The sequence below is a fragment of the Microcaecilia unicolor genome, chromosome 3 (assembly GCF_901765095.1).
Source record: "Microcaecilia unicolor chromosome 3, aMicUni1.1, whole genome shotgun sequence".
NCBI classification, from domain to species: Eukaryota; Metazoa; Chordata; class Amphibia; order Gymnophiona; family Siphonopidae; genus Microcaecilia; species Microcaecilia unicolor.
Window position 1 is genome coordinate 328,329,398 of NC_044033.1, and position 12,590 is coordinate 328,341,987.

General features: G+C 40.9%; 1 protein-coding gene across 1 annotated transcript in view; it reads left to right on the forward strand.

Moving 5' to 3' along the window:
• IGF2R (insulin like growth factor 2 receptor) overlaps positions 1-12,590 on the forward strand; it is a 354,906-nt gene that overhangs the window by 231,936 nt on the left and 110,380 nt on the right. Inside the window, 2 exon segments of the mRNA XM_030198395.1 lie at positions 10,159-10,256; positions 10,814-10,941. Of these exon segments, the coding sequence (XP_030054255.1) occupies positions 10,159-10,256; positions 10,814-10,941 (226 nt within the window).

Here is a 12,590-nt window from a genome sequence, read left to right on the forward strand (position 1 = left end):
CTCGTCTGTAAACCAATATTTTCCTTAGACAAGAGGGTGACTGACATTGCTTTGATTCATGATTTGAAAGGCAGTATACCAAGTGCAAATAAATTAAACTAAAGGTGAGCAACAATGCTTTTTCTGTTGACAAACAGGATTGAATCGGGCACGTAAATGGGTGGTGCCCAACTCAGAGCTGCTTATCTCTTTATTCAGGTGATTGATGGGGAGAGGATTTTAGAACTTTGACAAGGTTGTCTGGGTAAGGTGGGAGTCCAAATCAGCTCCCCACGTATTGTGGAACAAAGGGAACACCTGTGTTCAAGATGGGTTCAGATATCTGTTTCTGTAGCATAATTCATAGCTGAACTGAAGGATAGACTATTTATTTATTTATTTATTTATTATATTTGTACTCCACGCTTTCCCACACATTGCAAGTTCAATGCGGCTTACATAGTAATTTGAAATACAAAGTCTTATAAGGAGAGAAATAAAATTTCAAACTGTAATAAAACATAGTAATGGTGAAGCTTAATGTACGATTAGGATAAGGGAGGGTAAGCAGGAGAGGGTAGTATAGGTTGGGGGAAATAGGGTAAGGAGGGATATGGTAAAGGAGAGATGGAGAAGAAAAGGTTGGGGATGAGTAAAGGGAGAATGTATAGTAGATAGAGGCTTCGGTACGATGGTTCCATTGGAATGTTGAAGTCAGAGTGAGGCCTTCTTATTTTTAGGTGGGCAAACATGACTACATGTACTGCACAGCCATTTGCCAGAGCATCAATGAGTAGATTATGGCTATGACTGAATACTGTGGATATAAATCATCAGGGATTGTAATCTATTTTGCAAGAAAGCTTTTGCTTGCTCTGTGTACAGAATCATAGCTATAAATGAAATCTTGTTTGTAGGGTTGACTTTGGAAAGTAGCTCATGCAGCCTAGAGTCTGAAGTAGAAGAATCACCTTATCCTTGACAGACAGAGCTAGGTATTCGAAGGAAGCTGCCAGGAACTCATTTGTGCATATGTGCAGCTACCACAAAAGCTGAAATTAAATGACCTTGTCCTGATTGTGGTTGGTGTGAAGGAGTGTGAAGGTATTTCTTGCAATGTAGATGGTTTATTGGTATGTGTTTAGTATCCTTGAAATCCAGTGAGCAAGGACAGTCTCCCTTTCTCAAGGAAGGAAGTTCATTTTTAATTTCTCTTTATAGATAAAAAAAATATTTAAAAAAAAAGTTGAGATCCTTGAGGCCTTCCATTGCTATAAGCGCCTCATGTTTGGAGTAGAAGGCTTGGTTACTTTCCTATGGGAAAATTGGCTCTATTATGCCAAAGGAGATTGACTTCTTTGTGAAACAGATGGGTATGAGTTTTGAGGTAGGTGAGAACATGATAGGTCGATTGTGGTTTGAATGCTCAGGACTTAGAAATCTAGGGTGATTGGTTTCTACCACTAAAAAAAAAAGAAATGAACCAATCCCCCTCAGGAAAAGTATGTGTTTTGAAGAGAAAGCATCTATTGCTTTCTTGGAAGGCATTGCAGTTGTAGGCAAAAGTCAAAGTAGGAGACTGTTTTTAAATTGAGTGGATGTGGCATGCTTTGGTTGCTCCTTTGCTGGCAGGGCTTCATGAAGACAGGATGATGTTCTTGCTGTGGTTTTTGGAAAGAGAGGAAGATTCTTTTACAACAGTACTAATATCTCAGATACCAAGATTCACTTGTTTGTCTAGAGGGTGATGTAAATCTTGAGCAGAGAGATGTTGCAGGGTAAAACAGTAGTCCTTAATGGTATCCACTCTCTCATTCAGTTTATCTCCAAACAAGGAGTCTCTGGTAAATGAAGCATGCTCCAACCTAGTGTGGATGGCCTCATCTAGGTTGGAAACACCTAACCACACTATACACTTGCTGAAACTGACTGAGACCAAAATACTGGAGGAACCCTCAAATAAGTCGTACGTTGTGCATGCTAGATATTTTCTACGCTCATCAGGTTCTGCTAAGATAGCTTGAAACTCTGTTTGTGGCTGGATGAGAAGGTGTGTACCCTTTGGAATATGGTACATGTATTTAGAGGGTAACTTTATAAACCAGGGTAAAATGCTGATTACATATTTAAAAGGGACCTTATAAAATACCAACTGATGTAAAAGCAAACGACAGCATGGTTAAAAGGTGAAGTGAAAGAGGCTATTAGAGCCAAAAGAGCATCCTTCAAAGAATGGAAAAAGAATCCGAATGAAGAAAATAAGAAGCAGCATAAGCACTGTCAAGCTAGATGCAAAGCATTGATAAAGAAGGCTAAAAGAATATGAAGAAAAATTTGCTACGGAGACAAAAACTCATAGTAACACCTTTTCCAGGTACATCAGAAGCAAAAAGCCTGTGAGGGAATCATTGAGACCATTAGATCATGAAGGAGCAAAAGGGGCACTCAGGGAGGAAAAGCCATAGTGGAGAGACTGAATGAATTCTTTGCTTTGGTCTTTACGGAAGAAGATGTAAGAGATCTGCCTCTACCAGAAATGGTTTTCAAGGATGATAATGCGGAGGAACTGAAAGAAACCTTGGTCAACCTGGAAGACTTACTGAGCCAAGTCGACAAGTTAAAGAGTGATAAATCATGTGGACCGGATGGTATATACCCCAGGGTACTGAAAGAACTCAAATATGAAATTGCTGATCTTCTGTTAGTGATCTGTAATCTGTCATTAGTCATCTGTAGTACCTGAAGATTGCAGGGTGGCCAATGTAACACCGATTTTTAAAAATGGTTCCAAAGGTAATCCGAGAAATTACAGACCAGTAAGCCTGACTTCAGTGCTGGGAAAAATAGCAGAAACTATTATAAAGAGTAAAATTACAGAATACGTAGACAAACATGGTTTAATGGGACAGAGTCAGCATGGGTTCAGCCAAGGGAAATCTTGCCTCACCAATTTACTTCATTTCTTTGAAGGCGTGAATAAACATGTGGATAAAGGTGAGTCTGTTGATGTAGTGTATCTAGATTTTCAGAAAGGTTTTGACAAAATTTCTCTTGAGAGACTCCCGAGAAAATTAAAAAGTCATGTGATAGGAGGCAATGTCCTTCTGTGGATTAGGAATTGGTTATTGGTCAGAAAACAGAGGGTTCTATTGTGGATTAAAAACTGGTTAAAAGATAGAAAACGGAGACTAGGGTTAAATGGCCATTTTTCTTAACGGAGGAGGGTGAATAAGTGGAGTGCTGCAGGGATCTGTACTGGGATTTGAAAATTGGTACGATGAGTGTGGTTATTAAATTTGCAGATGACACAAAACTATTCAAAGTTGTCAAAACACTTGTGGATTGTGAAGAATTGCAGTAAGTGTCTAGGAATCTGGAAGACTGGGCTTCCAAATGGCAGATGAAATGCAAAATGATGCATATTGGGAAGAATAATCTGAATCATAGTTACCTGATGCTAGGGGCCACCTTAGGAGTCAGTACTCAATAAAAAGATCTTGATGTCATTGTAGACAATATGCTGAAATCTTCTGCCCAGTGTGTGGCGGCAGCCAAAAAAGCAAACAGATTGCTAGGAATTATTAGGAAAGAAATATAGCAGAATTAGAAAAGGTTCAAAGAAGAGCAACCAAAATGATAAAAGGGATGGAACTCTTCCATATGAGGAAAGGCTGAAGAGGTTAGGGTTTTTCAGCTTGGAAAAGAGACGGCTGAGGGGAGATATAGTCCATAAAATCCTGAGTGGTGTAGAGCTGGTAAAAGTGAATCGATTTTTCACTCTTTCAAAAAGTACAAAGAATAGGGGACACTAAATGAAATTACGTGGACATACTTTTTAATCAAATATTTTTTCACTGAAAGAATAGTTAAGCCCTGGAACTTTTGCTGCTGGAGGATATGGTAACAGCAGTTAGTATATCTAGGTTTAAAAAAGGTTTGGACAAGTTCTTGGAGGAAACGTCCATAGTCTGTTATTGAGATGGATATGAGGGAAGGTACTGCTTTACTCAGGACTGGTAGCATGGAATTTTGCTACTAATTGGGTTTCTGCCATGTTCTTGTAACCTGGATTGGCCATTGTTTTGAAGCAGGATATTGAGCTAGATGGACCATTGGTCTGACCCAGTATGGTTATTCTTATGTTCTTAAAAGTGTGTTCCATGATATAATAGCATGTGCTTTGCTGGTAGATGTGTACAGGGGTGGAGTTTGGGTGGAACTAGGGTCAAGTTCTCAAGGATGTATATAGATAACATTTTAAAATTAGGCATAGACAGTTAATTAGCAAAGGGTTTCCATGAGGTGGTTTGAGGTTCTTTTGTGATTACCAATTCAAAATCCCGATTGTGGATTCAAGAGTCCAAAGAGGGTGACACACCTATTCATTTATTAAGATTTCCAAACCTTCTTTTAGTTAATAGCAGTAGTTGTGTATGGGTTTAGGAATTTCCCAATAGTGAGATATAGAGTGTTTTCTTTCAGTACATAAGTATTGCCATACTGGGAAAGACCAAAGGTCCATCAAGGCCAGCATCCCGTTTCCAGCAGTGGCCAATCCAGATCACAAATACCTGGCAAGATCCCAAAAAAGTACAAAACATTTTATACTGCTTATCCCAGAAATAGTGGATTTTCCCCCAGTCTATTTAATAACGGTCTATGGACTTTTCCTGTAGGAAGCTGTCCAAACCTTTTTAAAACTCAGCTAAGATAACCGCCTTTAGCACATTTCTGGCAACGAATTCCAGAGTTTAATTACACGTTGTGTGAAGAAAAATTTTCTCCGATTCGTTTTAAATTTACTACATTGTAGCTTCATCGCATGCCCCCTAGTCCTAGTATTTTTGGAAAGCGTGAACAGACGCTTCACATCTACTCGTTTCACTCCACTCATTATTTTATAGATCTCTATCATATCTCCCCTCAGCCGCCTTTTCTCCAAGCTGAAGAGCCCTAGCCGCTTTAGCCTTTCCTCATAGGGAAGTCGTCCCATCCCCTTTATCATTTTCGTCGCCCTTCTCTACACCTTTTGTAATTCCACTATATCTTTTTTGAGATACGGCGACAAGAATTGAACACAATATTCGAGGTGTGGTCGCACCGTGGAGCGATACAAAGGCATTATAACATCCTCATTTTTGTTTTCCATTCCTTTCCTAATAATACCTAACATTCTATTTGCTTTCTTAGCCGCCGCAGCACACTGAGCAGAAGGTTTCAACGTATCATCAACGATGACACCTAGATCCCTTTTTTTGGTCCGTGACTCCTAACATGGAACCTTGCATGACGTAGCTATAATTTGGGTTCCTCTTTCCCACATGCATCACTTTGCACTTGCTCACATTAAACGTCATCTGCCATTTAGACGCCCAGTCTCCCAATCTCGTAAGGTCATCTTGTAATTTTTCACAATCCTTCCGTGATTTAACGACTTTGAATAACTTTGTGTCATCAGCAAATTTAATTACCTCACTAGTTACTCCTATCTCTAGGTCATTTATATGTTAAAAAGCAGCGGTCCCAGCACAGACCCCTGGGGAACCCCACTAACTACCTTTCTCCATTGAGAATACTGACCATTTAACCCTAGTCTCTGTTTTCTATCTTTTAACCAGTTTTTAATCCACAATAGAACACTACCTCCTATCCCATGACTCTCCAATTTCCTCTGGAGTCTTTCATGAGGTACTTTGTCAAACGCCTTCTGAAAATCCAGATACACAATATCAACTGGCTCCCCTTTATCCACATGTTTGTTCACCCCTTCAAGTACCCCTTGCTATGCACAAATCTCAGGTAGAAGATATCTTAAGGACACTTGTTTCAAGCTGGACGAGTTGACACACCAGTCGGAATCCCTGTAGATTGGTCTAGATCGGTCAGTTTCAAAAGAGGATTTGGGAAATCTGGATCTAGCATGTCTTTCAGTTCACTTTGTGATGTGTGTGAGGAAGAGGGCTGTAAGGAAAGGCCTCCTTGAGACTCTGAATCTGCAATAGAGAGACAGAATATTGAATCGTGGGAAGAGTGAGTGTCTCTCTGTGCAGGAGTTAGACCAGTGTTGCAGATTTTTTTCTGGAAGGGGAAACAGAAGATAGGAATTGTTTGTTATTGTCTTCACAGTTTGGAGGTAATGACATCAGAAACTGTACTGTCTGTTGCACTGGGAAGAATTCAGGAACTAGTGATCCAGAAGTCTGTTGATAACCAGCACTATTGTCTCAAAACAGGTCATACATTGAATTAGACTGGTTTAGTTGCTCCTTTTGGGCTTGTGGAGAATGATCAGTGTTTGCATTTATCTTGATTATGGTTGGAGGCTAATAAGTACATATCTATATAAATAATTCTCACCTCAAACGTTCTGAAGCTCAGTCTGTGGCAGGGAAACAATGTTAGTGGGCTAGGCTGTCACAACCACTCACTCTCACTCATAGCCCCGCCCTCAGCCACGCCCCTTCCGGACATAATTCGCAACCCCAACGTTCTAAGTGAAGCTGCAACTTCCTCTTGCATGGTGGTGTAGATCGGAATGTCTCTTTTTCCCCATGCCTGTCTGCCCCGCCCTCGTGTCACAACGTGATGACGTCGAGGGCGGGGCTATGACACTCAGCGAATCGCTCCCCCCCTCTGTCCGACGTCAGCTGTCTTCACAAAGAACCGGCCCACCGCACCACCCCACCAACAGCAGCAGCGAGGAACACCTCACACAGTGCCACCGCGCCCCCCCCTCCGTCATCAGGTATGTTAAAAACGAAGCCGCCCACCGCTACGAGAGCAGCAGATTCACAGCTCGCACATCGCCGCCCCTTCCTCCGACATCAGCTGTGTTCACAATGAAACGCCACACGGCTGCGATACGACGAGCGGAAGGCACAGCTCACACCACATCGCGGCGATGGCTGCATTTCAGAAGACGCCCTGGCGGGGATTGGAGTCCCCCCGCCACCACAGGTACGCGACGGCCACACAGTGGGCCAGCAACTCGGAACAGGAGGGACGGCTCTGCAACTCCGATGGGGGAGTCTGGAACTGGGAGAGGGGGGGACCTTTCTAGCGCCCGTTTCATTTCTCCCTGAAACGGGCCTTCTCTGCTAGTAAGTACATAAGTAGTGCCATCAAGCCCAGCATCCTGTTTCCAACAGTGGCCAATCCAGGTCACAAATACCTGGCAAGAGCCCAAAAAAAGTACAAAACATTTTATAGTAACATAGTAGATGACGGCAGAAAAAGACCTGCATGGTCCATCCAGTCTGCCCAAGACAAACTCATATGTGTATACCTTACCTTGAATTTGTACTTTTCAGGGCACAGACCGTATAAGTCTGCCCAGCAGTATTTCCCGCCTCCCAACCACCAGTCCCGCCTCCCATCATCGGCTCTGGTACAGACCGTATAAGTCTGCCCACCCCTATCCTAGCATCCCAACCACCAACCCCTCTTCCCCCCACCTGCTCCGCCACCCAATTTCAGCTAAGCTTCTGAGGATCCATTCCTTATGCACAGGATTCCTTTATGCATATCCCACGCATGTTTGAACTCCGTTACCGTTTTCATCTCCACCTCCCGCGGGAGGGCATTCCAAGGGTCCACCACCCTCTCCGTGAAAAAATACTTCCTGACATCTTTCCTGAGTCTGCCCCCTTCAATCTCATTTCATGTCCTCTCGTTCTACCGCCTTCCCATCTCTGGAAAAGATTCGTTTGCTGATTAATACCTTTCAAATATTTGAACTTCTGTATCATATCACCCCTGTTCCTCCTTTCCTCCAGGGTATACATGTTCAGGTCAGCAAGTCTCTCTTCATACGTCTTGGAACGTAAATCCCATATCATCCTCGTAGCTTTTCTTTGCACCGCTTCCATTTTTTTAACATCCTTCGCAAGATACGGCCAAGATACAAAAGATACGCAAGATACAAAATATTTTATGCTGCTTATAAGCAGTGGATTTTCTTCTAGTCCATTTTAATAATAGTCTATGGACTTTTCCTTTAGGAAGCTGTCCAAACCTTTTTTAAACCTCACTAAGCTAACAGCCTTTACCACATTCTCTGGCAACGAATTCCAGAGTTTAATTACACGCTGAGTGAAGAAACATTTTTTCCGATTTGTTTTAAATTTACTACTTTGTAGCTTCATTGCATGCCTCCTAGTCCTAGTATTTTTGGAAAGAGTAAACAAGCACATCTACCCGTTTCACTCCACTCATTATTTTATAGACCTCTATTATATCCCCCCTCAGCCGTCTTTTCTCCAAGCTGAAGAGCCCTAGCCGCTGTATAATTATGGTACAGCCAGAGACCTCCCCACTGGAATGGTGGCGGGCCCAGTCCTAGAGCTCAGGCCATTACAGACCTTGGCTGAGTCAGAAATCTGATGGCTGACCTAACTGGGAGCTTACTGGAAAAGTATGGCCTAGTTTGTAGCCCGGATTGAGGCCTAAATAAGCTAAATTAGGAAAAGTTAGGTCAATAGATATGGAAACAAAATGGAGGATTTCAGCACAAAAAGGAAGCCGTATCTGTTACAAAGTGGAATTTTCTCTAATGTAAGTTAGAAAAACAAGTTGAGAAATGAGTGAGTCATGCCAGGTGCAAAGAAAATAGGGAACTAGCTGTCCAAGAGGGGAGGGAGACTTTCCTGTGAGCAGGATTGTGGTCAGCCATGGTGTGAGAAAGGAAAGGTGTAGCTGGATGCAGGGTCTTGCTTAAGATTTATGGTCAAGCGAGCTAGAGACAAAACCATGTTAGCAAGATAAAAGCTACTCATTAGCATGAGCCAATCAGTGACAACCATGACATTAGCATAGATCCAATCAGGTATATCTATTGTCATATTATCCATATCCTGAGGGCACCTATAAAAATCAGGGTATTTCCTGGTTTAAGTTAGAGAGAAGGGTTGCCACTCTCTCTCTCCAAGGGAAACCAATGTGTCCAGCAGAATTGACAAATTACCTAATTGCTTTCCCTTGTAAAACCTTCAATTGGTAAAAGAAATTATAAAAGATTAGGAACTAATTAACACCTGTTTGCAGCCGGATTATTATATTCCTATAACTAATTGATTGTACGTGCCTGTTGTCAATCACTGATTTGACTTGTATCTTGGCAAATAAACTCCTCATCCCAAATGATGTTCTGTGGACTTCACTTTATAATCAGAGGCTGTAAGTATAAATGCTTTTGCTGTATCAGGCTATCTTTCGCTGCATTGTATAACCTGTAATGTAAATCCAGTTTGTCATAAGGCTGGTATCTTTTCCTTAGACCTAACATCTCTCTTAGTGGCAATTCCTTTTAGAACTTCACAACTCCTTGATTACCCCAGTATTAGTGCTATTTAGAGATGGAGTCAGATTTAAGGTCACTCCAGCCTTCCTGGGGGTCTCTGAACCCTAAATTAAAACACCGCTTTAGCCTTTCCTCATAGGGAAGTCATCCCATCCCCTTTATCATTTTTGTTGCCTTCTCTGTACCTTTTCTAATTCCACTATATCTTTTTTGAGATGCAGCAACCAGAATTGAACACAATATTCGAGGTGTGGTCACACCATGGACCGATACAAAGGCATTACAACGTCCTCATTTTTGTTTTCCATTCCTTTCCTAATAATACCTAACATTCTAACATAGCTGATGGTAATGGTGCATTCTTCACAAGATAGCCCTGCATCCAGGGTTGGTGGTCTGATTTGCTCTGCACTTCAGGCAGGGACTGATCCCTTTACTTCAGTTGAAGTATGCAAGATCCAAACAAAAAACATAAAATGAGCTGTTCAAGAAGAAAAAAAAAATGAACAAGAACATGGGATAAGAATAAGAAGTAAATCCTCTTGAATTGAGACTGCTTTTTTTTAGCAGTCTCAATTCAAGACGTTGAGTAGGGGAAAAACGAGTTGTTGAGACTGAGCATAAAAAGGGTTGTTTGTGCTCTGAACATTAACAGTTTTAGCTCTGGGAGAGTTGTTCCATCTTAGTGATGTGCCATGTTATCACCCACTTGTGTACCTGATGAGTCCTATATGTCAATGGACAAATATAATTATGATCTACACAGCCTTGTAACACTATAAAGTCTGTCATGCTAAACAATCCATCCTAAAATATACTGTTCAATTACTTTTTCATTTACCAGCTTTGAATTTTTGACCAAATATGGTTTCTGTTTTTAGCCAGTGTTTCAACAAGAGACTGCAGACTGTACATACTTATTTGAATGGCGCACTCCTTATGCTTGCCCACCTTTCAAATCTGTACAATGCTCCTTCAGGTGAGTTCAGTCCTCATGCCCTTTAGTTCTCTATTGCTATTCACTGTAGGGTTTATTTATTCACTAATCGAATTAAACACAGTCATGGCCATATAAAAGTGTTTGTCACCCCAAAATTTCTATATCAGGAAAGTTCACGCTGTCATTTTAAAATTTGGTGTCTGGTACTATCATTATTGAAATTAAAATTCTTTGCAGCATTCAGTTTAAAAAGCAATGCTGGTGTTTATGCTTTTCTTAACGTCATATTTAGGAAAGGTAATATGAATTGCTGATCTTATTTCAACCTCTAGCAGCTGGTTATCCACAATATAAAATCTTTTCACCAGTTAACACCCTTGTTAGGTGTTTGGGCAGATAGATTTAGAATTTAGAGGGTGGGAGACATAATGTTTTTTTTATTCCTAGCACACGCGCCCACACACACAGCAGTATTTGTTATAAAGACGTTCTACAAGATATTTTATTTTGCTAAGTACTTTACAAAACTCTGGGAATTTTGATGTAAGAAATAACTAATTTACTTTTACAACTCTTGCCTTCCCTTTTTAATATAGAGACGGTGACAACTGGTTTGATCTCTCATCTTTATCTCAGTACAAGGAGAACTGGGAGGTTATTGCAAGATCAGGAGCCACAGAAAAATATTATCTTAATGTTTGTAATTCCTTGGTGCCAGAAACAGGTGAGTGAGAGGCAAATTTGATTTATATAATTACATTAAAACTCTCATTTTTCACAATAGCACATTTTTTCTATACTCTGCTTAAGGCTTTATGTTACTTCCTAACGGATACTCATTGGGTTCATATTTTTGAAGTGAGACGTGTTAAATAGGATACTATAGTTTAAAATAATTAAATTTATATTTACATTTAAATACGTTATTTTGACCTCATGTGCAACTTGCTTTAAATTAGTCACTTTACTTTCCAATTCCTCTTATTCTTTTACCTATCTCTGTGTTCCGTCTTTGCTTATACCCTACACTGTCAATTAAAATGTTCTATTATGTGTTGTGTTGACATTGTAAGTAGTATATTATGCCATACTTTATATTGTTATTTGAATATTTTTACTGCTGCAATTGTCTGTTGCTCATGTTCGATTTATTCTTATTGTACACTGCCTTGAGTGAATTCCTTCAAAAAGGTGGTAAATAAATTCTAATAAATAAATAAAATAAAAGGCCCATGTATTATTGGATGAGTTGATTAGCTGTACAGTTACTGAATGAAAGTGCTGTTCCTGAAAGGGGTGAAACTCAAAGCTGGAAAAAAAAATTACAAGAGGATTAATCTATCATTCTCTTCAATTAAAAAAAATCCTAGTGTTTGCTGTAAAATATGGGTGTCAAAACTCATTTTGAAGTTGGGCAGCTTTGAGGAGAATAAGAGGCACTAACTGGGCTACCTGCCTAAGGTGGGATGTGGGAGCTGAGGGGGGGGTCATGGGTGAAATTATAGGGGTATGTTGACTACATTAAAGATGTATTAAAATTAGTATATATTCATTTTTCAGGGTAGCACATTTTAATGCAGTTAAAATAAGCAGGATATTCCTTGTCTCCAGTACCTCCCCCCTCTCTGTTCTCCTACTTGTCTCCAGTACTCAACTCCACCCACTCTCTTCTTGACTCCAGGCTGATCATTGGGTAAGTGAGGGGGGTGAAGAGTTTCTGTCTCCCCACCAATTACCACAGCATGCACATTGATTCTTCTGGGTAAGCCAGTTTCCTGATTTTAGCAGGGCTTATCAAATCCTGTGAACAAAGCCGGATTTCAGGATCCTTGCAGCAATAGAATCATGGAAAACCCTGGGCTATGCTTAAAACCCCAAATCTTGGAGTTTTTAGGGGCTATATTGGAGACAGGCAGACCATCGTGCTCCCATGGTTTAGATGTAACGTTTAGCCTGACGCTCAGAACACCCCCTCTATAGTTGACTGCATGCATCACCTCCTCTCACCCCCCCCCCCCCCCCCGAGTCATGGCAACAGCTACTCAGGCACACACAGACAAGTTTGACATCTTATTAGCCTGAGCAGATCTGTGGAGTTGGGGGAGGTGTTCTGCCTACTGCGCATAGGGTAGATGGCAATGATGTGGAGACCTTGGAGTTGAAACCTCAATGGAAGTGGTGGCCTCAATTTCTTTTGATACAGGAGTACACCATTCTGCAGAAGCAAGTCAGACATCCGATTATCTTCTCTGTTACAGTTTTCCTTTAGTCGCCCTGCACAATTCACCTTAAAGGCAGTCTGACAGCTTATTTTTGAGTTGGGACAGACATTTGTGCCTCAAGTGAATAATTTGACATTAAAGTATGTAGTGC